The sequence below is a fragment of the Aythya ferina genome (genome assembly GCF_964211825.1).
Source record: "Aythya ferina genome assembly, chromosome: 13".
Classification (NCBI taxonomy): domain Eukaryota; kingdom Metazoa; phylum Chordata; class Aves; order Anseriformes; family Anatidae; genus Aythya; species Aythya ferina.
Window position 1 is genome coordinate 8,018,261 of NC_140311.1, and position 22,520 is coordinate 8,040,780.

Genomic DNA, 22,520 nt, shown 5'->3' on the forward strand with positions numbered 1-22,520 from the left:
GTTCATATTCAATAAATGTGTTAACACTATGTATTCATCGGTTTCTCAACACTTCTGGAAAAAGGTTGTTAAGCTATGGTTTGTTTTTCCCTGGTGGAAATTACAAATGCAGTATATGCAATAAAGGAAGTGAAGGCATATTAAAAGTAATGAGGCACATTTAGGAAAAAAAAAATCTTTTTCCTTTGGAGTAGGTGGTGTAGCTATGGATGGCTTCAACTTTGAGGTGAAAAGAGCTGTGGAACGTTTGTGCCTTTTCCTCCAAATCCATTCTATCTGTCTGGCTTGCATTCTGTTCACATAGCAGGAGCAGCTACGGGTTGGACTTTGCATCCACAGATGCAAAGTCTGTGAGGGTGTGGGGATGGGGATGGTGCTGGCCCCTCGTGGCGCAGCCTTTGGGGACGTGGCTCAAACAAGAATATTCAGCTAGGAATCCATCTTGCTGTGGTGTGCTTTTTATGAGTAAACCCTTTCACAGGAAAATATAATTAATCTGTTCTGTGGCAGTGTTCTCCCGTATACACTAGGAAACGTAATTGTCTATACAGACAAGCAAATTAAAGGTTTCGGTAAGACAGACGGTCCTTAATTAATCATAATCTGGACAACATATTAAAAGTATACCTGAAAAGCTGGGTGGCAAATTATCTGAAACTAATTAACTGTGCCCGTAAAAATGCAGTGTATTCCCTCTGTGTCCTTGAGTCTAGTTTTGTTTGTTTTTAAGGTGTGTTGAGTAATTGCACGTCTACCTGGTATCAGTTTGCATAGTTAATTTGGAAACCCTGAATAGAATACCTCTAAGGCCAGTTGAAAACATGGCTATAAAATAAGCAAAGCCAGTGCGTGGGAAATTTAGCACGTCCTAAGGCCACTGGAAATGGAAAGGTGCAGCGTAGATCTGACCTTCATTTGGAAAGACACAAGTACACCCTAACACAGGCATCTGTGGAGGGGGCATTAGCTTAACGGACTCAGAGGTGGATGAAACTCTGCCTTTTTTTTGCACTGCAGTTCAGGTTTTCTCCTCGATGAAAACGTGGGCTTTTTGGTGCTGAGCCCCCACTCGCTCGTGCTTGTACTCTTTGCAGTTGCTGGAAGAGGAAGCGTTTCTCAAGCAGAATGTTGTGCCTCTCCATAAAGAGGTTTTGTTTGAAAAATAAACGTTTCATCCCTGACAATGAAGAAATTCAAGGCAAAACTTCACACTGTAGGATGATCGGCTGTGAGTTCAGCCCGGAGAGCTCACCCTTTGGGACACAGCTGCCTTGGAGGGCACAGGGTCCTGCTGGGGGTCAGGAGGCAACTTGGACCGGGTAGTCCTGCTGCTTCTGCCTTCATCACCAGTGTTTGTTAGGAAATGCCAGAGCTGGCTCTGGGCGAAGTGGAATGCACCTCCTTGATGTGCTTCTCTAATCTCCGGGAGCTGCCATTGATTTAGGTAGAGCTGTACCCTGCAGCAGAGGGCTTTCCCATCAAAAGCCCTCTAATATGAAAATCCAACCTTAATATATCTGAAAACATTAGCACGAGGAATAGGAAAACATTGTGTCTGTTCCTAAGAGGAGGATATTTTCAGATGAGACCTATGAATCCAAGATTAAAAAAGTCCAAGGAAGTGGATTTATTGTCTGTAGGTGGAATTTGCCCTGTGCCTTGCAGTGGGTGGAGCGATTGCGTTTTTTCAAATAGCTAACGTACCCGTACTTTGGAAGCGATTGTTTTGAATTATTCTGGTGGTGGAAGCACCTTCGGGGGGGTGCAGCATTCTCCAGTGCAGGGTTACTGGCAGGGCTGGTCTGCCCTCAAGCTGCAAACAGGTAATAAGTCTTGTTACCTGAAAAAAGGAAATTGCCAAGTAACTATGGTTAAGTTTTCTTATTGTGGAAATTTTTTTTATGGAGGGTTTGTTTAAAAGCAGGGATTTCTTTTCCTCCAGGACTCTTATTACAGAAATACCATATATCTCACGTCCAGTCTTTCTTACTGTTTCATGACATCCCTAGGTTTTCCCTGAGTGTTGGCATTGAAATTCTACACTGAAATTCAAATGTGTTAAAAGAATAAACAGAGCCCAGAGCTGTAGATTGCCTGACTGCAGATTACATCCTTTTCTATTTCTAGAAGTCAACTGCATCAGAAATGTCATCTTCCTCTGAGCATCAAAGTCCATAGGGTCCAGAGGATTTATTTACAAATTTCAAAGTTTCATCTTTGTATTAGGAAAGGTTTTCTGGCTTGGTATCCTACAGGGCAGCTCAGCTGCATTTTGTGGATGGCAGCACTGGTACCCTTGCAGAGGGACGGCATGGCTGAGCCCTGGTTTTCTTCCTCTGGGGCACCTTCCTGAACTGGAAGATGGTTTTGCATCAGTGGGGCTCAGCTGAGATGGGCAAAGTAGTAAAATGTGCAAGCAGAAATAAATTTACAAGCAGTATGTAAGGTGCTGGGAAGGCAGCACTGAGAATTCTTAGGGAGGTGACAGCTCATTATACACCTCCTCATAGTTTGCAGTGTTCGGTAAAGTCATGAATAACACCGATACCAAATGCAGAGTGATCAGCAGAGGTGGCTCATAAGTGGGATTTCAGGAACACTGCTTGCAGAGGATTCCTGTTTCAAGTGACTTCTGTTCCTGTGGGAATTCTGCATCGGTAAGAGCTCCACAGATGCTGCCCCTTAATTTTATGCAGCTCTGTCTTTCATGGGTTGGACCAGAGCTGATGGACCCACCTGAATGTGGTGCCACTGTCTGTCATTCCCAGTGTCTCATCTGCTGTCTGTCCAGCGGACCCAGCCTGTGCCACAGTCCTGCCAGTGCATGCCTGTGACCTGTATCTGTAAAGATTAAACCCAGCAAAGTGGCAATTTTCTCCATGTAACTCAGACAACTCTACGCACTCTACTACTAGCTAGGAGACCGGGAAGATGGGACATGTGAGATTTCCTTGAAAACCATGTTGATGCTCCTGGGAATCAGTTTGTGAAACCCTTCCCAATTTTGTGTGTTCCTTGATTTTGCCTGTTTGTTAGAGGCCCCCCTGCCCCTTGGTCTGTGAGTTTAAGCAAGATAACTGGTAGGCAAATGAGAGCCTGATATCTCTCTGGATAGCAGAGTCTCAGAGAGCACCGGCAAAGTATGATTTGTCGTCTGTGAAAAATGTTTGCATTTGACAGCTTTTCACGGGAAGCCTGTCAGAGTGATAATTTAATGAGTACAGATTGCTTGCAACACAGCTGTAAAACGTGCTTTTACAGTGCTGTAAAATAAGCAACCGAGTCCTTTGTGTGTTTGCTTTGTTTGAGAACAAGTCAACTTCTAATACAAATGAAAGGTGGTCATTTATTTTACCCAGCAAACAGTCAGGACGTAAGAGAGGAACCTGCCATTTTTCTTCTTGTGGTGGCAAGGTTAATGCTGGGTTACACTGGCATTTGCTAATCAGCTTGTTTCTGTGAAGGGGCGAATTAATATCTAATTAGATGGAGTGAATTACTAGACAGTTTAGCATTTAAGTCATAAAAAGGACTTTTGGAGAGTGTAACTTCCTCTCTTCACTGCGGATGTCTTTGCCCATGGTTTATGCAGATAAGTTTGATGTTCCTTTGTGCCAAAGCTGATTTCTTTAAGATAGAGGACAGAAACTGAGGCTGCAGACTTGATATGTGCCAACAGCCAGAGTAAAACACGTATCTACCATTTAATCCCTGCTGCTGACCGAGTTAAGAGTGCTAATGCAATGACTGTACGTTGCACTAGACATTGCGCATGTCCTGCTGCTCGTCCATCCCTGCTTGCTGGTGTGGGGTTCACCCTTTGCCATAGTGCCATGCTCAGTGGCTGTTTTCTCTGGCATCTCAACCTCTCATTCCACCCCAGGAGCCTCCACGTGCCCAGTGAGGCCTCATGCAGCCAAGCCACCCATGCCAGTCCCAGGGTGCCCCAGATGGCACAGTCTGGGCTGTGCTGAGGATGCTGAGGGGAAGCTTTGCAGGGCAGGAGGGCAAATGCCAGCTCTGTGTTGCAAACACGGAGGCTCTTCTGTCCTTTTCCTCTTCTGAGCTGGGGAGTGACACTTGAATGTGTGTTTCCTGACTATGAAAATGATTGCTGGTGCTCAAGCCAGAAACAGTTTTGCACATACATGGTACTTCCTTCAGCAATGCTGTGTTGGGGTTTTAGACGTGGCTGGTTCTGGTGGGAAACTTTCAGTTCCTGTATTTACCTTCCTTTTAAGCAAGTAAAAGCTGCTGTCTCTAAGACTGCAGGTGCACAGATATTAACAGCTAATTAGTGTTCTTGCTTTAGGATAATTAATGAACATACCTGGTTCTAGCCTAGATTAAAATTTGCAAAGAGATGAATTGATCTAAAGCTTGGATCAGTTTATTCAACTTTCTGTTTGGATTGTAACCAATAAAATAATGGATGTATCAAGATTATAACTTTCCTGGCTTAAAACATTCATTTGGATTCCTTTTGACTGACAGTTGAAAATAATAGATTTCACATCAATGTCATTTCAAAATATAATTCTTGCTGAAGAGTTTTGCTGATGCATCTGCCAGCTCTTGTGCCTGGTACTAAAGTGTTTAAATAAACAAGTTATTTGGTGATATTAAAAGGTCTGAGCAAAGGAAGGAAGTGAGCCTTCACAATGATTAAGTGAATTAGAAATTAATATACACCAAGCTAATCTCTGTAGTATAAACTCAACAGGAAAAAATCTTCCTGGAGAGGAAATGCCAGTCATGGGAACGAAAGTGGAGGTTCCTGCTGATATTGGACAGAGGACGTGTCGGGTGTTTGAAATCAATCTCTTCTTCCCTGGATCATTTCTCTTGTGCTCCTAAGAGGCTGCATTATATACAGCTATGTCAACCACCAAGCCCCATGACTTTGTTCGTCAGGAACTCGAAGAATGTTTCAGTTTTTCCAGAAAATGTTTTCTGAGTTAGTCTTTGTTTGTACTGGAGCACTTTGAAGCACTAAAATCTGAACTTCAGCATACTTTTAATACGTTTTAACAAGGTTTAAATTCACACCGCGCCAGAATATATTACTCCCTCCTTCTAACAACTTCTGTCTCTAAACATTACTCCTTTGAGGATTAAAAAAAAAATTAGAGGCATGTTTTATTAAAAAATATTTATTGAATATGAGTTACAGAAAAGCAGAGGTCAGAATCCTCAGTTGTGAATGGCATGCATAAAATAACTGGTTCCCTCATCCCTGCGACGTGGGGCAGCAGCACAGCTGCACCCTGGGTGCTGGGAGCACATGGTGAGCACCAGGCACCCACACTGCATGATTTCTGTTTGCCTGGGGGAGTTTTGCAGATCCTGTTGGGTAGGCAAGGAAAACCTCAGCTATGAAGAGTGTGTGCTGGTCGCCAGAATGATGGAAGTCCCTGTGGCACTTACTCTTGGTCTCCTTAGCTCCTTCCCACGCCCATATAATGTTGAGTTTTGTTACAAAATGGCCCAAATGAATTTGACTTAGTGGACCCCTCCCCTGTTTTTTCATTTTAACTCTTCTGTGTTGCATATCCAAGGTGAAGTCTATCCAGTAGGGTGGGTGATTTTTCATCAGAGCTACCTAAATGCTATTTGTTTTTTCTTTATTTGTACTGTTGCCACTTTTATGGGAGCAGTATTTCTTTTCATTTGTGCTGCTGTGGGTCAGCTTATTCTCTGTCCAAACTACCTCAGTGATACCTGCACTTTCGTCTGTCAGAAACAAAGCATTTTCCCCAAGTGTCGAGGTTTTGGCAGCCCTGACTTGGTGGGGAATATTCTTTAAATTGACCTGGCCAGATGTCATTGGCTCAACTCACTACCAGCGTCAGAGGTGTGTGTGGCACTGCCAAGAGGCAGTGATGGTGTTTCAGCAGTGTCTGTTCTCCGGCACCGGTCTGTCTGGTGCTCTCGGACAGTGAAGTGAAGCTGGGGTTTGCTTTTTGAAAGCCATGAAACCCCAAGGCCCCCAACCATTTTCTGTCATCTGAAAAATCTCTTGGCCTTCTTGTCAGTGTCAAGTGTTCAGCCTTTGGATTTTGAGAAAATTCTCACTTAATTGCACTTTCTTTGTACTGCCACAAACATATGAAGCCCTGTCTGCAATCAGGAGCAATTACATAATTGGAGACAGGCCCTGCCTGGAGATCTGACAAACTTGAAAGACAGGAGAAAGAACCCAAAGGTAGATTTTTTGGGTCTGTTTTTAAAAATGTATTAAACTTGTTAGTTTTTTTAGGCTGGCTTATGATTATTCCATAAAATGAATCAACAGTAACTGAAAAGAAAGATGCACTTTGTTCAAAACAGCTGTTTTAAGCAAAACACATTTTGATTTCTGATAACATTATGCTCCAAAATAAGTTATTTTCAGCCATCTTAAAGGTAATGTAAAAAAATGGTTTGTTTTTTATTTTTTTTTTTCAGTTTGCTGACTTTTGTTATGGTTTTTAGTATGGATCAGAAGATATTTCACTCACCCGAGTCTTAGGATTGGGAACAGGGTTTTTCTGAGAATCATTTATTTATGAAAATAATTTTGAAATATAGAAATCCTTTGAGAATTTGATATAGAAATTCTTTGAAATCCGTTTCATTTTGAGGATGGTTTCATTGCACTGGATTTTCAAGTTAGGCAGTGTGCAAGTGCGCAACCCGATGCTAGTGTTCACCATGGCTTCTTTTGCTGTTTTGTAGAGTTCTTCAAAGAACTTCTTGAAAATGCTGAGAAGTCGCTGAACGACATGTTCGTGAGGACGTACGGCCGCTTGTACATGCAGAACTCGGAGCTGTTCAAGGACCTCTTCGTGGAGCTGAAGCGGTACTATGTGGGTGGCAACGTCAACCTAGAGGAGATGCTCAATGAGTTCTGGGCACGCCTGCTGGAGCGCATGTTCCGGCTGGTAAACCCACAGTACCACTTCACGGACGAGTACCTCGAGTGCGTCAGCAAGTACACGGAGCAGCTGAAGCCCTTTGGGGATGTGCCGCGCAAGCTCAAGCTACAAGTGACACGAGCATTTGTGGCAGCCCGCACGTTCGCGCAGGGCCTTGCTGTCGCAAGGGATGTTATCAGCAAAGTGTCTGCGGTGAGCTCCCTCTTGCACTTATGCCTGTTTCCCATGGACTTCCTGTGGGTAAAATCTTTGTGTTGTCCCAGTTCTGTAGAACGTGATACATGCACTTGACTCTTATGTAGGTACTTAAATGAGTTGCTGATAGTTGAGCAGAGATGGGGCCAAATTCCATCTGTTGGTGGGGAGAGCCCAGCTGTGCATCGTGTGGTAGGGTTGTGGACAGTGTTGGCCACCACTGTCCTGTGTTGCAGTCCAGCAGCAGGGACGTTTCCCCTGTTGGTGCTTGTCCTCCTGTCTATGGAACAGCAACAGGCAGGAAATTAACTACCATCTGCAGTGGAAATAACCATGTTTGCTTGTATAATGACTGTAACTTCTTCTTAATATAGCTCTGAAATTACAACGAGTCATGGGCATCTTACGGAGCAGCTGATGATTTGCTCCCTGCTCCCAGGCATGGGGAGAGGCTGTTAGCACAAGCAAACAGTACTTTTATGATAACAGTAAGCTGGAGTCATATGTACAGGGCAGGAGCCAGTTGTGTTTGGTGCCACACACACAGCATAAGTTAGGCCACAGACTTTCATGGTTAAGTCACTTTTTTTGGGTTGTCAAACAGCTGTGTTGGTCACCTTAATGTTTACCTCTCTGTTCATATAAATCACCTTGGAGTGGTTTAAGTAGGATGAGTTGTTGTGTTTTTTGTTTGTTTGTTTTACACATTAGATTTGTCTGTAAGGGGATTATCTAATACACCTGTTCCATCTACCATACAACTCAAACTAAATTAAAGTGATTATGTAAGATTTATAAAAAAAAAAAAAAAAAAGTGACTTCCTTTTAACAAACTTAGTTCATTTCCCGTGGGCTAGAAGATTTAGTATAATCATTTAATCAAGCAGATGGGTTTACTTTCTCTCGACTTGGTTGCAGAGCAGTAAAGCACTAGGCTGGAAGGGCAGGCAGTAGTTTGAATCACCCTAAGTGCCAGGAAAAAAAAAGGAGGGGAAAAAAATAGATGAGACCACAGAATCCTCCAGCCTCAGGGATGCCATCCTGTGGTGGGAAGATGTGGGTGGGAGGGTTGGTGTTGGATCAGGCTAAGCGTGCCTCCACGTCAGGTCATTGGAAAAGTCTGACATCTTGGTTGGGGTTTCAGATTTGGTGGCTTCTTTCTGGCTGCTTTATGTTGTGGCAGGTATCGTGGTCAAAAAAAAAAAAAAAAAAAAAGGGTAGGAGGCGATGGAATTTTCAGTGCTAGGCCATTAAGATGAAGTATTCCAGAGATCCGAATGCTGAACCCCAGTATGGTTTTGGGGAATGTGCAATCACTTGATAGACAGTAAACGTGTGTGATTGAGGGATTGTGTTTATGCCCCATCTGCTCAGAATTCATCAAAACGTCTCCAGACTTGACACAGTACCATGAGGGCTATGGTCCCTGCATCTGTTATGAATAAAAGTCATGAACCCAAGGTGGCACCATGATTTCTTTTTTCCTTTTGAAGATCCTTGAGTGTAGAGTTGCCTTCAACTCTGGAATTAATTGCTCGAGTGTGCAAGGTTATCCAGAGACCCACTCAGCTGCAAAAATAGCTCCTGCTCCGTGAAGAATTAAGTTACTGCACTTTCCACTTCAGTTTCACAAGTTGCACTGGAGATCGTGCAACAGATCTGCTTTTCGAAGTGGTAGCAGGGGTCTGTGCTGCTGAATACCTAAGCTTTCATTGCAGTAGTGGAAAGAATAAGCTTTTCTAATAGTGTGTGAGTCTCATTCAGTGGAAGCCTAACATCATGTTTCTGCAAGACACAGTGGGAAGTTCTATACGTGAGTTTAAAAGCTGATGCTTTTATGCCTGCTGCTTTGTGGTTGTGTTTTGGGGCTTCCCACATTACATACAGATTAGCCCAGCTCTGCTGAGATCTAGATAATGACTCTATTGACTTGGCTTCCTTATTATTTTTACTGAAGAGTTGTAGTGGGATAACTGCTTGTATCATGGATTAACTTGAGGGATAAATCTTCATCTTTATGAAAAATGACCAAAGTAATGCAAATTAGTTGTAAAGCTTTTTGTAACAAGCAAGTCAAAAATTCTTAATTGAGAATCCTCAGAAGGAGAAATACAAACTACTAAAGGATCCAGCTGTTTTTCACTTTCACATGGTGCTATTAGGAGAGCAAAGAGCACTTTACAGTGGTACAGCATTGATGCCTTTTTAATGATACTATATATTTTTACATCTTCGCTAGGGAGATGCATTTAGAAAGGTATTGTTCTTGCATAAGTTTGAGGAAAGGGAGAAAGGAAGAGAGAATATTGAAAAGCTGTGGGTGCTTGATTTCAGATCCAGGGTGCTAGAAAATAACTTTAATTCAGAAGTGATTGGATCAGAAGGCATGTTGCTGCCCAAATATACAACTGTAAAAAACTATGATTTTGAAAGCACAGACTTTTTTCAGATTGTGTTTAAAAAATATATATATGCATTTTTGTTTTCCAATTAAATCTTCACTTCTCAAATTCCCTCCTTTGGACCTGAAGTACGCAGTTCTCTAGATCCCCGTCCTGATCAGAAAATCTAAGAAAAAAGCCTAGGTTGTCATTTCTGCCTGCTTGAAATGTTTCCTGCATCTGAGTTTGTCTGTGGATGGCTGTAGGCCTCCAATGCTTTCCTTTGTCATCTGCTGAAGCCTGGTACTTTCTCTCTGACCTTCCTGCCCCTGCCTTTGGGAGACGGAAATCTGCCCATCCCGTAATCACTTCTTGCTACTTAGCCCTTGACAAGCTCTGAAATCAGCAGGGTTAAATTGCTGCCAGCATTGACATTTCCTGCCCCAGCTGAGAGGGCTCTTTTCTGGGGAAAAAAGGAGCAAACACAAGCCAGAGCTCAGAATGACCGAGAAAGGGTGAGAACTGGCAATCCTGCAGTTCTCAAGCTGCAGAGACGTTCCCTTAATTAGTGACATGCGGTTAAACCCGTGGCTCTGTCCAGGGTCGTGACACCTTCGAGGGCAAAGTGCCTGGAGGCTTGCTGCATGCAGGTATGGGACAGAGGTCCCCGTTGTTGGGGGAGAAGAGAGAAGTGAAGTCAAGGACTGAGCCCACTGACAGCGTTTTGTAGGGTCAGGAGGAGCGTGCTTGACCCAAGGGGTAACAGGAGAAGTCTAGTTAGAGGTTAAAAGTCAGAAACAAATGCCAGTTGCAGGATGAAGCGTGCAGCCGTGTGACACTGAATTGCTGTGTTTGCATCACCAGTCTCTCCACAGAGCTGCAGGTGGGGATGTGCTGATAGGACCCTGCCACAGTTGTGATGGTGCTGAGTTTTCTGTAGCTCCCCAGGGGATTGATGCTGTTAAGTTGTTGTCTTGAGGTTCTATTACCACTTTTTCCTCCTATGCTTATGTCTGATCAGAGCACTGGAGACTCTTGAATTTCTTCCCTGGCATGCTGAAAGCCACATGAGATGCAGTTGTCTACAGAGCAGCCTAGCAGCTGGAAAGGGTATTTCAGGGAAATGGTCCTTGGGAACCCTGTGTGCTTTGTCAAGGATAGGCAGCAGCTTCTAAATTATGTGCAAAAAATGGTATTTCAGTTGTTAAGTACAGGTATAAGCCATATGAAATAGATGCACAGCTTCATATGAAGAATGCACCTACTTTGTGATCTGCGGTCCTTGAGAGATGGTAAAAGCTAAGAGGAAGCTGCTGGAGGTGTTTGTAGTGGGTGGAAAAGCTTCTTTGGTATCGGCATTTCTTTCCTAATGAAGTGTGATGATAGCAGCCAAAGAGGGAATTCTCTTGAAACCATTTATGGAAGATAACTGTGGGAGAGGGCAGGTAATCTGCCTTCCCACAGCTGCTTGAAAGCTGGAGAAAGAGCCTGATGGCTTTTTAAACCTCTTTGCTCTGAGCTGCCTCATCTCTAATCAGGCATCCATTAAGCACAAGGTGAAACGTGAACCTGCGTAGACCAGCTTACACTTGGCCTGTGTGAACTCCCTTACCTCCAGCTGCAGTGCCTTAACCGTGGCTCCTGAACTTTTCTATATGGATGTTGAATGTGAACCAGGCATCAGCTTAGGAGAAGTGGTGATGAAAATGATGAAACACTAAAAGAATAAGAATTTAAACCTTTATCAGCAAATATATTTGGGAGCTGAACTCTTACTTCTGTAAATGTTGTGTCCCTCACCACTGCCGTTTGATGATCTGGATCTAAGAGTTTAGTCAGTGAGCAAAGGTCCAATCTCCTTTTGTGAGTTCTTTGTCCTTGGTTGGACTTATGGGGCACGTGTCCTTAATCCTAAATCAGAAAGAAGTTCATGTTTCTATATCTGAAGCTGGACACCTGTTGGGCAAGAGCAGATCCTCCCAGTGAAGTGACAGATCGAAATGAAATTTGTTGCTTGTATGAGTGTATTGAGAGGAGATGGGAAGCAGATGCTGCTGCTTCATGAGCAACTGAGAACCAGCCAGAAGAGCAAAGGAGCCCTTGTAGTGTTACAAAGGGACCTCCAAAAAAAGTTATGTCCAGGCAGTAAGTTGCAAGCTGCTGAGCTGAACAGAGGGGCCACCGTGCACAAGGACATTTCCATCCATGTGTCAAGGGCAAACATCAATGCAGAAAACAATACTAAGCACTTCTCTACATCAAAGATGACCCTGAGAAGACCTGCCAAGAATGTGGCTGCATCTGCCTGAGCTCCAGCCATCTGAGGGTCTGTGCTAGACATAGCCTTCAAAGCATACTCGAGCAGCAGTCATCACGGATTTAACAGGCTGAGAGTGTGCATGGATGGATGTGGCTGCAGGTTTGGAGCTCATGGCATCACGTAGGAGTATCTCAGTCCATTGGGATTTTTTCTTTCTTTTTATTTCTTTGCCCCCCTCCACATTGTGACTCAGCTGTTAATTCTGAAAATGATATGAGGGATAACTAAGAAAGTTTTTTTGGTATCACTGCCAAGATAAATGCTCTCACTGTTTGGCTCATTATAGCAAACAAAATGCTCATAATTATCCTCTGTGTCTCTGGGTTGGGGAGAGGCCGGTGCTTTAAAGAAGCTTTGTTTGGAGGGCATGCTGCTTCTGAGGACACGGAAAGAAGGAGCTGCTCACCCGGGAGTCATTTGGAAGAGGTGTCTGCATGGCCGTGCGTAGGCTTGGGGTGCCTGCACCTGGGCAGGATGCAGGCAGCTCCGCATCTCTTGCACTTGCTTCTGCCATGCAAATGCCCTCAGGAAAGCCCAGGGTTGACTTCAGAGACCTGCAGCAGGGGTAGCGTGGTGGCAGCAGACAGGATGGTACAATGCTATGTCTCATGGAGAGCAACAGCTAAAGAATACAGATCCTCCATGGCATCTCCCAAGACAAGCACACAGTGCTCTCCTTTTAAGACATTAAAATTAAAACCTAGCAGGTCAAGTGTTTTGGTTCTCAGGAGTTCTGTTCCTCCCTGGTAGGGTGACATCTGCATATGCTTTGGGGGGGGGACAAGCAAACTGTAAGTAGTGAATCAAGCGTAAATGCACTCTTGAACTTTTCCTCATGCGGAGGTGACTATAACCAGACAGATAAAGCTGCAGAAACGTCACCATGGGTAGCGAATATGGACAAGGCACAGAGCTGTGTAGTTACCAAATATTGCTGTTAAATGTGCTCTCTTGTGCAAGACCTTGGAGGCCCAAATCTGTGGTTGAATGAGATGCTTTCTAAATTATTCATATGCTAACACAAGGCCAGCAGATTCAGTTAAATGCTGAAATGCGTTGTTAATTCCAAAACACTTTCATTGGAATATTTGGGGTGGGGTATTCCAAGAAATGGCAGTGATCTGTTTCACGATGAGCTGGATGTTTGACTGGCATGTGCCAAGATGATGCTCTTGTAGAAGACAGTGGAGGAAAAAATTATACAAGTAACGTTGTGTAGATCCTCAAAATTGATGACTCCTGTCTTAAAATTGGCTGCTCACCTGGAGCATCCAACATTACTTTAGTTGCTTTTGGAGGCTTTTGTTTGTTTTGCTGTGTGTTTTTTTTTTCCGTGAAATCATCTTTGTGTCACTGAGAAGTCACTCTTTGAATCTTATTTATCTAGTATTGCTCTAATTCATTGTTTTTTAAAGAAAACACAACATAAATCAAAAGTAATTTCACCGCATCTATTTTCAAATTGTGGGATTTTGTTTTCTGATGGCTGTGCTGCTGGCATGGCAACGCTATTACTGTGTAAGCTTGGAAGATAAGAAAGCCTGAATTATCAGTGTTATTACAAATAGTTATTAAAGTTGACAGGGTTTTAAATGTTGTTATTAACATTCTTAATGTTAACTTCAGGGTAGAGTGAGAGCATAAAATGTGGCTCTGGCTGTCTGGCAGCTGGAAGGAGTTGCCAGTCTGGCTGCAGCGCATTGCAGGACCATCCACAGCTGGACTTGTACCACCCTTCCTCAGTTCTTCCTTACTTTTGGAAGCAGGAGGAAAAAAAACTGGTTGAGTCTCTGAACCTTAGCTGCTTGCATGGATCAGTTTTCTTGAGCTTTAGTGGCTTTATGTAGGGTGTTAACAAGGCATTTCACTTGATAGGTGAAGCTTGTACCAGAAGCATGCATCCAGATGCACTTGCTAACTACTAGGAGAAGTCTAAGGACACAGGGCAAACCATTTCCCTTATGTGAGATTCTAAAATGTGATGAAAATGGCAATGTATCCATAAAACAACAACAAAAACACATAGATTTTTGTTACACTGAGAGCACATAATTTTTACAGGAACATGAATGCATCTTCCCCAGTAAATGTAAGTGTGAGGGGGGTACTCAACAAATATGATATGAAACGTTTGAGTTAACCACAGAAATCCCATAATTGTTTGCTTTCTGCTTAGTTCTTGTGTTTGTGTGAAAATCTTGAATTTTTAAATAGCGAGTCCAATACGAATGTGAAGATTGGTGCCAAAACACATCTGTTAACAGCTTTTAATCTTCACGTTTGACAAAGCGTACAGACATGGACAAATTGTAATTTACATGATGAAACCACAGGGTGATGGATTGCTGCAGTGGCATGGAACGGCACAGAAAGGAAATAAATTTCACAAGATAAAAGGAAGGGTTTGGAGTGCATTTACTTCTATTATAAGCTTTTACAGGGTATGTGCACTACAATGTACTACCTGGGTTCAAATCTACTGGACTAAATCCTGTTCAGCAAATAAAGCTTTCTTTGGGACTCTGCTTTATTAGAAAGGAGATTATTTGGTTTTGAGGGTCATTCTAGAGTAGAGTTTGAATGAACTTGAGTTGCTTTCCAAGATAAACACAACCCCAGAACAAAGCATATCTGGGTTTACTGTTACATACAATGGTGTTTTAAGAGCTTGCACCTGGCATGGCAGAGTGAACATTAAAAGCTTGTGAAGAATTGCCAGTGCAACATATGGCACATCCCTCTGACAGATCTAGAATTGGTCTGGACTGGGCGTGGGCCCATTGCCAGGGGTAAGGTTCTCATTGCAGCGATACGCAGCAGTTAAGCATTTATCACTGTTGTAACGAGGTGTAATTACTCGTAATCTTTCCTGAAACTCTCTCTTACAGGCGATCTCTATTTGTGCCTTCCTGTTGCTTCTCTGAAGCTATAAAACGACAAACCTGGACTAGTGAATTCCCACTTTGTCTTCCTCTTCACCTGCAGTTGTATTGCAAAACAGGAGCTTACCTGTGGGTTGTGTCCATCATGAGCTATGGCTCCTCCAGGCAGTTGCTGCAGACTGAGGTTTGAAGGAACTGGTGTTCTGTCACTTGGCATGATCCTCTGCTCAGTTTTGTGTAGAGTTAGAAACCTGTATAGGAAAGGAAGCAAAACCCTGTTTGTTTTTAAAATCATGCGAGGTCTTTGTTCAAAGGAAGTGTGTGGTGTCCAATCTGAGTGAGCGGCCGGTGTCTTCGTAGCGTGGTTCGTCTGCCATGGAACGTGGGAAAGCAGCTTCGGTTTCCCATGCATCTGCTGGGATTCATAAAGATCAACCCGATGAAATATCAAAGCAGGGCAGATGCTGTGAGGTTGCAGCCGCTCGGCGCGGATGGGGAACCTAAGATGGGAAGGCGCCTCCTGGGTCACAGCCTGGCTGGTGATTTTTCGTAACATTGTGCCATGCAATCTCTTTCACGAAACTTCAGCTTTCTATCAGAGTGTTAATGGAGCCCCCGGCCCACTTTACACTGCTCTAGCACCTGGCTGGTCCTATGAACCTCTTGCTAATTTCCTTCCCAAGGAGGATGCAGAGCATTTTTGTGAGAGCAAGCAGTGGTGAGACAAGCTGGGATCTGCTGACGAGCCTCCAATAAGTGTGGAGGTCCTGGCGCCTACTGCGGGGTGGCATGAAAAGGGTTTTTTGTCACAAAAAACAACGGTGTGGGGGTTCCTCAAAAGTTCTGTCTCTGGGTATGAGATAATGTTTAGTTCCCCCCCTTAACTTTTTTTGTTGTGCAAAGACTGAACCATCTGGCTGGCAGATGATACCTTTACGTTTGTCTGTTTTCAGTTTTCTTACTATAAATCATCTGATTTAGCTGTTTTCTGTTGCATGAGCTCTTCCCAGCACTTGAACTAGCTCTGCTTTAAAGCTATGCTGCCCCAATGAGGAATTATCTGCTGGGGCTCCTGCTCCTGCTGAGCCTCCCAAACGGGTGTGCTCTGAAGCCTCCAAATCGGATTCCCCCACCACCGCAAGCAGCTTTCTGCATTGAGCACCCCACCTCCTTTCGCTCTGCTAAATGGGCTCCGTCTCGCTCGCTTTTCTACACGATGCCTTCACAGAAAGCAGCATTTGTTTGGTTTGCTCTGCAAGGATGTGTTTGACTGGCCTCTTGGCTCTGTGGATGGCTCCTCTTGTAGGCAGGATTCCCCTATCGTGGGGGCTTTTGTGAGGGCTTGAGACCACGTGTGCTCCTGCCACAATGCCATGAATTCTTGGTTTTGTGAAGTCCCCAAGAGGCTCGGCTCAGCCGGCAGGACAAGGGACAACCGTTCTTTGTCCTGTGTGCTCGGTGCAGCATGACGGCAAAGGATTTTGTCTTGGCCAGACGTGGTGGTTTCTGATGGCATCTTCCCTGTCTGCCTCATTTGCAGGGAGCTGTTTCTTGGGATCTTAGCTCATGTCTCAGAGCTGTCGCAGGCCCTCTGTTTGGAGTGTGTATGAAGGCATCTTGTTTCCTTTCTAAAAATTAAAGTGGCTCTTGTTGACAGCAGCAAGCTCAGTTGCCCTGAATGCCTGAGCAGTTGTAGCTGTACCCTAGAGCCGCAAATAAATGGGGTACAGATGATGTCTGAATACTGCTGGCCAGCCAAAATCCAGCTCCAAGCTCTCTAAACCACAGAAGATTGTCCTTCTGTTTTTCTACTCAGTTTCCGTGCCTGTTGAAGAGAAACCGTGGTCTTTCTGAAGTTAGCAGAAAGACAGCAGATTTCTGTCCCCAATCTCTTTTTGTAAGAAAAGAGATGAGGTTTTAAAACTCTGCTGCTATTATTGGCGAAGCTAGCCTGTTCCCAGGGATGTCAGGCGTTGGAGATTTGTCTGGAGCCAGCAGTGGTGCCTGGGGAAAAGCACAAGCACACAGCAGGTGATGGGGTCACTTCCTGAGGATGTTCTCCCACCTTTTAAAAACCGCTGTGCAGACCGGTGGAGATGGATGTGGTGCTTCTGTGAACGTGGTAGTTCTGTGTGGATCTTTTCTTCCGCAGATTTTCATAGTCCTGAGTGTGTGGGGTGTTGTGCGTGTGTGTGCTAGTAAAAACTGTTGCTTGAGCTTTTTCCACCCTTCCCTGGAGTTGATGAAAGCTTTCAGCATGGGAGATCTGTGACAGAGTTGCGGCCCTCTATTTAATCTTGTGCAAAGAACTGATTATGTGACGGGTTTTCTTTGTTTTTAAATCTGTTGCTTGCTAGTTCTGTGTGCTACTAAACAATTTTGTACCAGAATAAGCAGGGAGCAGTTGTGCTTTCTCTATAGCCCTCATGCTATGCTGGGCTTCATAATAGCAAGGCCGTTATGTGCAGTATGAGGGCTTCCTCACGTTAGTTTGCCTCTTCTCAGCTTTCTCATCCTCTTTGCCACAAAACCCATGCGGCCGGCAGAGATGTTCCACTTGTACCGAATGACCTCTTCTCTTCCTTGTGAGGACACACAGTGTCTCCTCCCCTTGGCATGGTCTTGGATCATAACCTATTTAGAGCACTCTGTAAACGCCTTAAAAGAAGTAGCAAGTTCATGGCTTAAAACTCTAGAGACTGTTTATATTTTGTCAGCATATCTCCGATCCTGTCCTAATTTTGTATTTTCACATATGCTTAATCAACCCTCAGACTGGCTCCTGGGGAGACTGTTTGGTGCCTCAGATGGACCCACCAAATGGTCAGTAGCAATACGTGGTGCTAGCACTAACGCTTCTCAGGCCAATGGTGTGGAATTTGTTTCAATGAATGTTTTGAAGCTGGGCCAGAGAGTGAATCAAACGTGAATGACCATGAGTCACTTCTGAAAACAGCCCTGTTGAGGGTTCAGAGGTGACTTGCCTGCTGCAGATAGCTCCGCCTGCACGGGCCACAGTGCAAAATTGCAGGTATGTTGGCTTTGGGAGTCCTCCAAGCTTGTCTTTTGTTACTCTGTGCCAAGAGGCTGCCACCTCCGTCAATCGTGGCTACCTCCATGGGGAAAGAGTTATGCTATTTAGCATGGTGGGTGCTGAGTATAAAAGAAGCTGGGTGTCTGTCATGTAAATGTTATGTTGCAGGGTTTGAATGTCAGATAAAGGAGATGGTCTGGCTGTGAGAGAGCCGTGCTGGGTGATTGTCAGGGAAGAGCTGCTCTTCATGGGTCTTGTGGGGGGAATATCAGCAAGCATCACATTTCTGCCACTTTTTCGTGAGAAAGTCCGGAGTCGTCATCTTCGGTGTGTATTTGAAGCAGGGCATGGGTAATGCAGCCTTGTGGTTTCCCTTTTGGCTTGATCATTTTCACTAAGCTCAAATTCTGCATGTCTCCCTTGGGGTGCCTGTCCTTGCAGCCCAAGCAGAGGTCCCTCAGCATCTCTGTGGGTGCATGATAGTGCAGATTACATTCTGAAGAGGGGAGGACTGGCTGTGATCCTTGAGTAGCAGGTGTGCCCAAGGAAGTAAGCCAAAATCCTCATCCACAACCCAGATCTCTGGGACTGTGTACCTGTGCATCATGCCTCATTACACCTCCTTTGCACAGTTCCATTCCAACTAGCCCCCTGGTAAATGTGTTGTTTGTTTGCTTTTGTTTCTTTGTTTGTTTTGTTTTCTTTGCTCTAGTGACTGAGGGCTAATTTTCTTCTCCTTTTTCTCTTTTAAAGGTGAACCCCACACCACAGGGTACAAGAGCACTGCTGAAAATGATGTACTGCCCGTACTGCCGAGGTCTGGTATCGGTGAAGCCCTGTTACAATTACTGTTTTAATGTTATGAGAGGCTGCTTGGCCAACCAAGGGGATTTGGACACCGAATGGAATACCTTTATGGGTAAGGTCCTGTTAAAACTGTGTGTAAGGATACCCTGATATTGTTTCCCCCATTTGAATGGCTTTTAGGAGCAGCCACGTGTGCTACAGCAGATTTTTAGGTGTCTGATCGGTTAGCATTTTCTTCCACATCTCTGTGTAGAACAAAGCTGTTGTAGTTCACATTAATTTCTAAATACACAAGACTTTCATTGCACCAGTGACCTCCATTGCAGGAAACTAGGCAGATAGAGCTGCCATGTGCTTGTAGGCCTGGAATGTCTCTTATGTCACAGCTGGGCTTGCTCCAGCATCTCCTCTGTCTTGATGCATTACGGTGTTCAAAAACATAAAGGCTGAGGTCAATAAAGACCAAACGCCAGTTAGAAATAGGGAAACAGTGTCCTGTTTTGGTGCAAAGACTTGCAACCTGTAAAGCCACGTTGGTTGGATGGTTGGTCCATACTGCCCTTGGATCTGCTCTCCTCTCTTGCTGACTTGGTCCCTGTCCTTTTGCCTCTGCTTCCAAGGATTCCCATTGCGCAGCCTTCCCATCCTTTCACTGGTTTCTCTCTGGTGTAGGTATAAGCTGTTTCTTTTCATATGACTCCTTGTACATTGTTGTTACCATACATCTGTTCTTCCCAAAGTCGTTTTTCTTGCTATGCAGTCTGGGAGGCTTCATCAGCCATTGTGAGCTTTGGCTGTAGACCTGTATTTTATAGCAAAAATTGAAACGTAAAGTGTCTAAATCTGTAAACAGCTTATTTGGTGCTAAGCTACCATCTTTGTCAATAGGCTGTATGTGGTGCTTTGCAAATACTTTTGCCATCATCTTCTTCCCGTTTATTTCTTTTCCATGCTTATAAATTTTATTATTTGATATATGCAGTAAACTGACTAGTCTAATACATGAGTAGACAGAAATATTAAATTCTACGTTCAGTCAAGACTGCACAATTTGTGACACATCACGTTTTTTGGGCACAGGCAAGATAATGTTAAATGTTTTCGTTTGTGCTCCTTTTCAAGGAGCTTTGATTTATCTGTGAAAGCATCTTTTGGGAACAGTCACTTCGCTATAGTTTTAATGTATGATGAAGTGCACGTGTAAAGTTTCTGCAGCTACTGACAAGGCTGTGGTACTCTTCCAATTCTGCTCTTGGAGGGGAAAAAAAATAAACGGTTAGAAAAAAAGTCCCTTTCATTAAACTGTGAGATAAAAAAGGGAAATTGCTGATAATTGGTGTCCTAGGCTAGATTTAAATTGTAGAACTTGTGTTTTGTGTACAGGCTTTTCATTTAATTGCTTGTGCCAACTGGATGTATGAAGGGTATTATTTCAGAAGGTGTTTTTTTGCCTGTGTGTTCCATGTAGGGAGTTAAATGTGACACTAAATTGGGTTTCTAAGTCATTCTCTGGGAGGCTGTCATTCCTCCCCCCCACTCCCCCCCCCATTCCTGCCAGCCGTCTTTCTCATGAGAATATTAAGTATTTCAGCTACAATTGTTGCTGAAATAGCTCAAAGCCAGGAGACTTGCAAACATCTAGTCCAAGTAGAAAAGAGGAATCCCATGAAAGGGAAGGGCATAATGCCAGAAAACAGACAAAAGCACAAGCAGCTAATTGCTGTAGGTGGTATGCAACTAAAAACGAAACTTGGGGGAAGCCAGCAAGCCCTGTCACACGAGACTGATCAGGGACTACATACGATAATTAAGACTATTAAACAAGACAAAATAAATAAGTGCAATTCCAGGTTGGAAGCAAAGCTTTCTTCTTGCAGCGCTTGCTCCCTAAAGGCTTCTTGCCCACTCATTACTGAAGTACAGTATTACGCTTTGTTACGTTTACTGGCACTATTTGCACTTGTGGTGGAGCACAGATACCAAGAACTTAAGCTGTGCTTTCTTCAGTCAATTTAATAACTGAACAGGTGCTGGTTATGTTGCAGATTTTGTTTTCCGTCTCAATTTGACACTTGAGGCAAACTAAATTAAACAGATCTGGTGTTTTTTTGGGGGAGTGCATATGTGGCAAATGTCCTTTGCGTGTTTTTAAGTTTAAAAGCAAACAAAAAAACAACAACAACTCACTTGCATGTGCTTGTGCTTAATCCTGGTTTGCACTGTGGGCGTAAATACTAAGCTATGATAATTTGTGTGCCAAAAACAGATTTTGAAGTGAGTGAAATAATTTAAAGATAGTTAAAGAGGGGAACTAGCAATAGATACTGGAAGTATGTGTGAATTTATGTGTATGTGTGTGTAAAATATGCATCTGAATGTTTGTGTACATGTTTCTGTTAAAAAAAAAAAAAAACACACACACATTAATTTGTAAGATTATTTCTGACTATAGTATAGCTTACTGATTCTTTTTTACCATTGTCTTTCTTTTCAGTAACCTTTATTTATCTCTGTCTTCATTGCCTGGTTATGCCCAGATTGACAATGTTTAATAGAAGAATAGCACCCCTAAAGTTAGTGGCTCTCTATGTAAGTCACTTATGTAAAGCTTTTCCAAACTGGGATGCTGAGTTTGTAGGCTCTTCAAGACAAAGACTTCCTCCTGCCTTACTTTTGCAAAGTACCATTTAAGTTGCAATGTATGAAACAATGACTGAATTGTATTCTTTTATTCTCATTTAACTATCTTTAAATTATTTTGCCATCCATTCTCGACACAATTGTACACCAATTAGGCAGCGGTATACTTTGTTTCAGACAAGCTTTGGGGTGGGAGTATATGTAAAGGCTTTCCTGAATTAACAATGTTAATCTCCAGTGCCTTTTCATGATTTTTTTTCCACAAAGGTTTACTCTGCTCAAAGATGTAGAATTCAGGCTCCCCATATACATATCTGGAGTACTACTTTGTGTGCAAAGAATTTTTTCCTTTTAAAAAAAATGATTGTCGTTAATGAATGGTCAAGGTCTTCCCCCTCCTTCCCTCTCCTTTTAAATCAGATCTTGGGGTTAAGACTGAAAACTGCCTTTTGTTCTTCAAGTCAGACAGTGAGGCTGACGATGTGGGTTTCTGATTATTGGTGGCACAATGCAAAAGAATTGCTTTCCTTCATGAGTGCGAGGTGCTTTGTCGCCAAGGATTGTCTCAATGCCAGTAGCAAGGACAAATGTATGCAGGAGGAAAAGAGTCTTTAAGGGATGATGCTATATGGTGTGGTGTGGGTTTTTTTTTTGTTGTTGTTGTTTTTTCCCCTCTCCAAATCCACTTCTGTCTCCCCAGCAGTGAGGAAAGACAGTCTTTGTCGTGCTCTGTGTTTGTAATAAATGACCAGCGTATGTTTTTAACTCTGCCAGACTTCTTTTGTGAAGTAGATCAAACTTGCAGAGCCACCTTGCCGTGGCTTGTAAGTGCCGGTTATTTTGAACTGGAGCTGGGGAGGGGGAGCGGGGAAGAAAATCTTTCTGGGAGACAAGTTACACCTAAGCTTAGTTTATGATTTTAGTGCAACTTGCCTCCCCTCTCAAAGTGCAGCAGTGCTAATGTTATCTTGAATCCCAGCCAACCTTATTAATGTCAAATGTGGCTGCCAGAGGGAATCTACTGCTCGCTATGACTGCTGGTGAGGACACCAGCCAGCTCCTGGTGGGAGGTAAAAGTTTGCAGGATCACCCCCAAATCAAGACTGTGGGCTGGGTAGAGTCCCCCATTCCCCTCCCCCTCCTCTTTTTAATGAAAGTTTATTTCATTTAGTGCTTCTTGTCAGTATCTATCACTACTCCTGAAGAGCTACAGTTGAATATATTCTCCAAGGGCAATTATTGCTTTCCTTATCTTTTATAGCCAGCTTTGGCAGCTCTGCTGGAGGCCGAATGCATTTTCTATATCAGCAGTCAAAGCAGTGGCTGCATTCCTTTGCTGTGATA

General features: G+C 43.6%; 1 protein-coding gene across 2 annotated transcripts in view; it reads left to right on the forward strand.

The window, feature by feature from the left end:
• Positions 1-22,520, forward strand: part of GPC4 (glypican 4) — a 67,558-nt gene that overhangs the window by 38,182 nt on the left and 6,856 nt on the right. For both annotated transcript variants that reach the window (XM_084535142.1, XM_084535143.1), the window contains exons 3-4: positions 6,718-7,109; positions 18,483-18,648. In XM_084535142.1, coding sequence (XP_084391268.1) covers positions 6,718-7,109; positions 18,483-18,648 — 558 coding nt within the window. The remainder of the gene's footprint in view (positions 1-6,717; positions 7,110-18,482; positions 18,649-22,520) is intronic.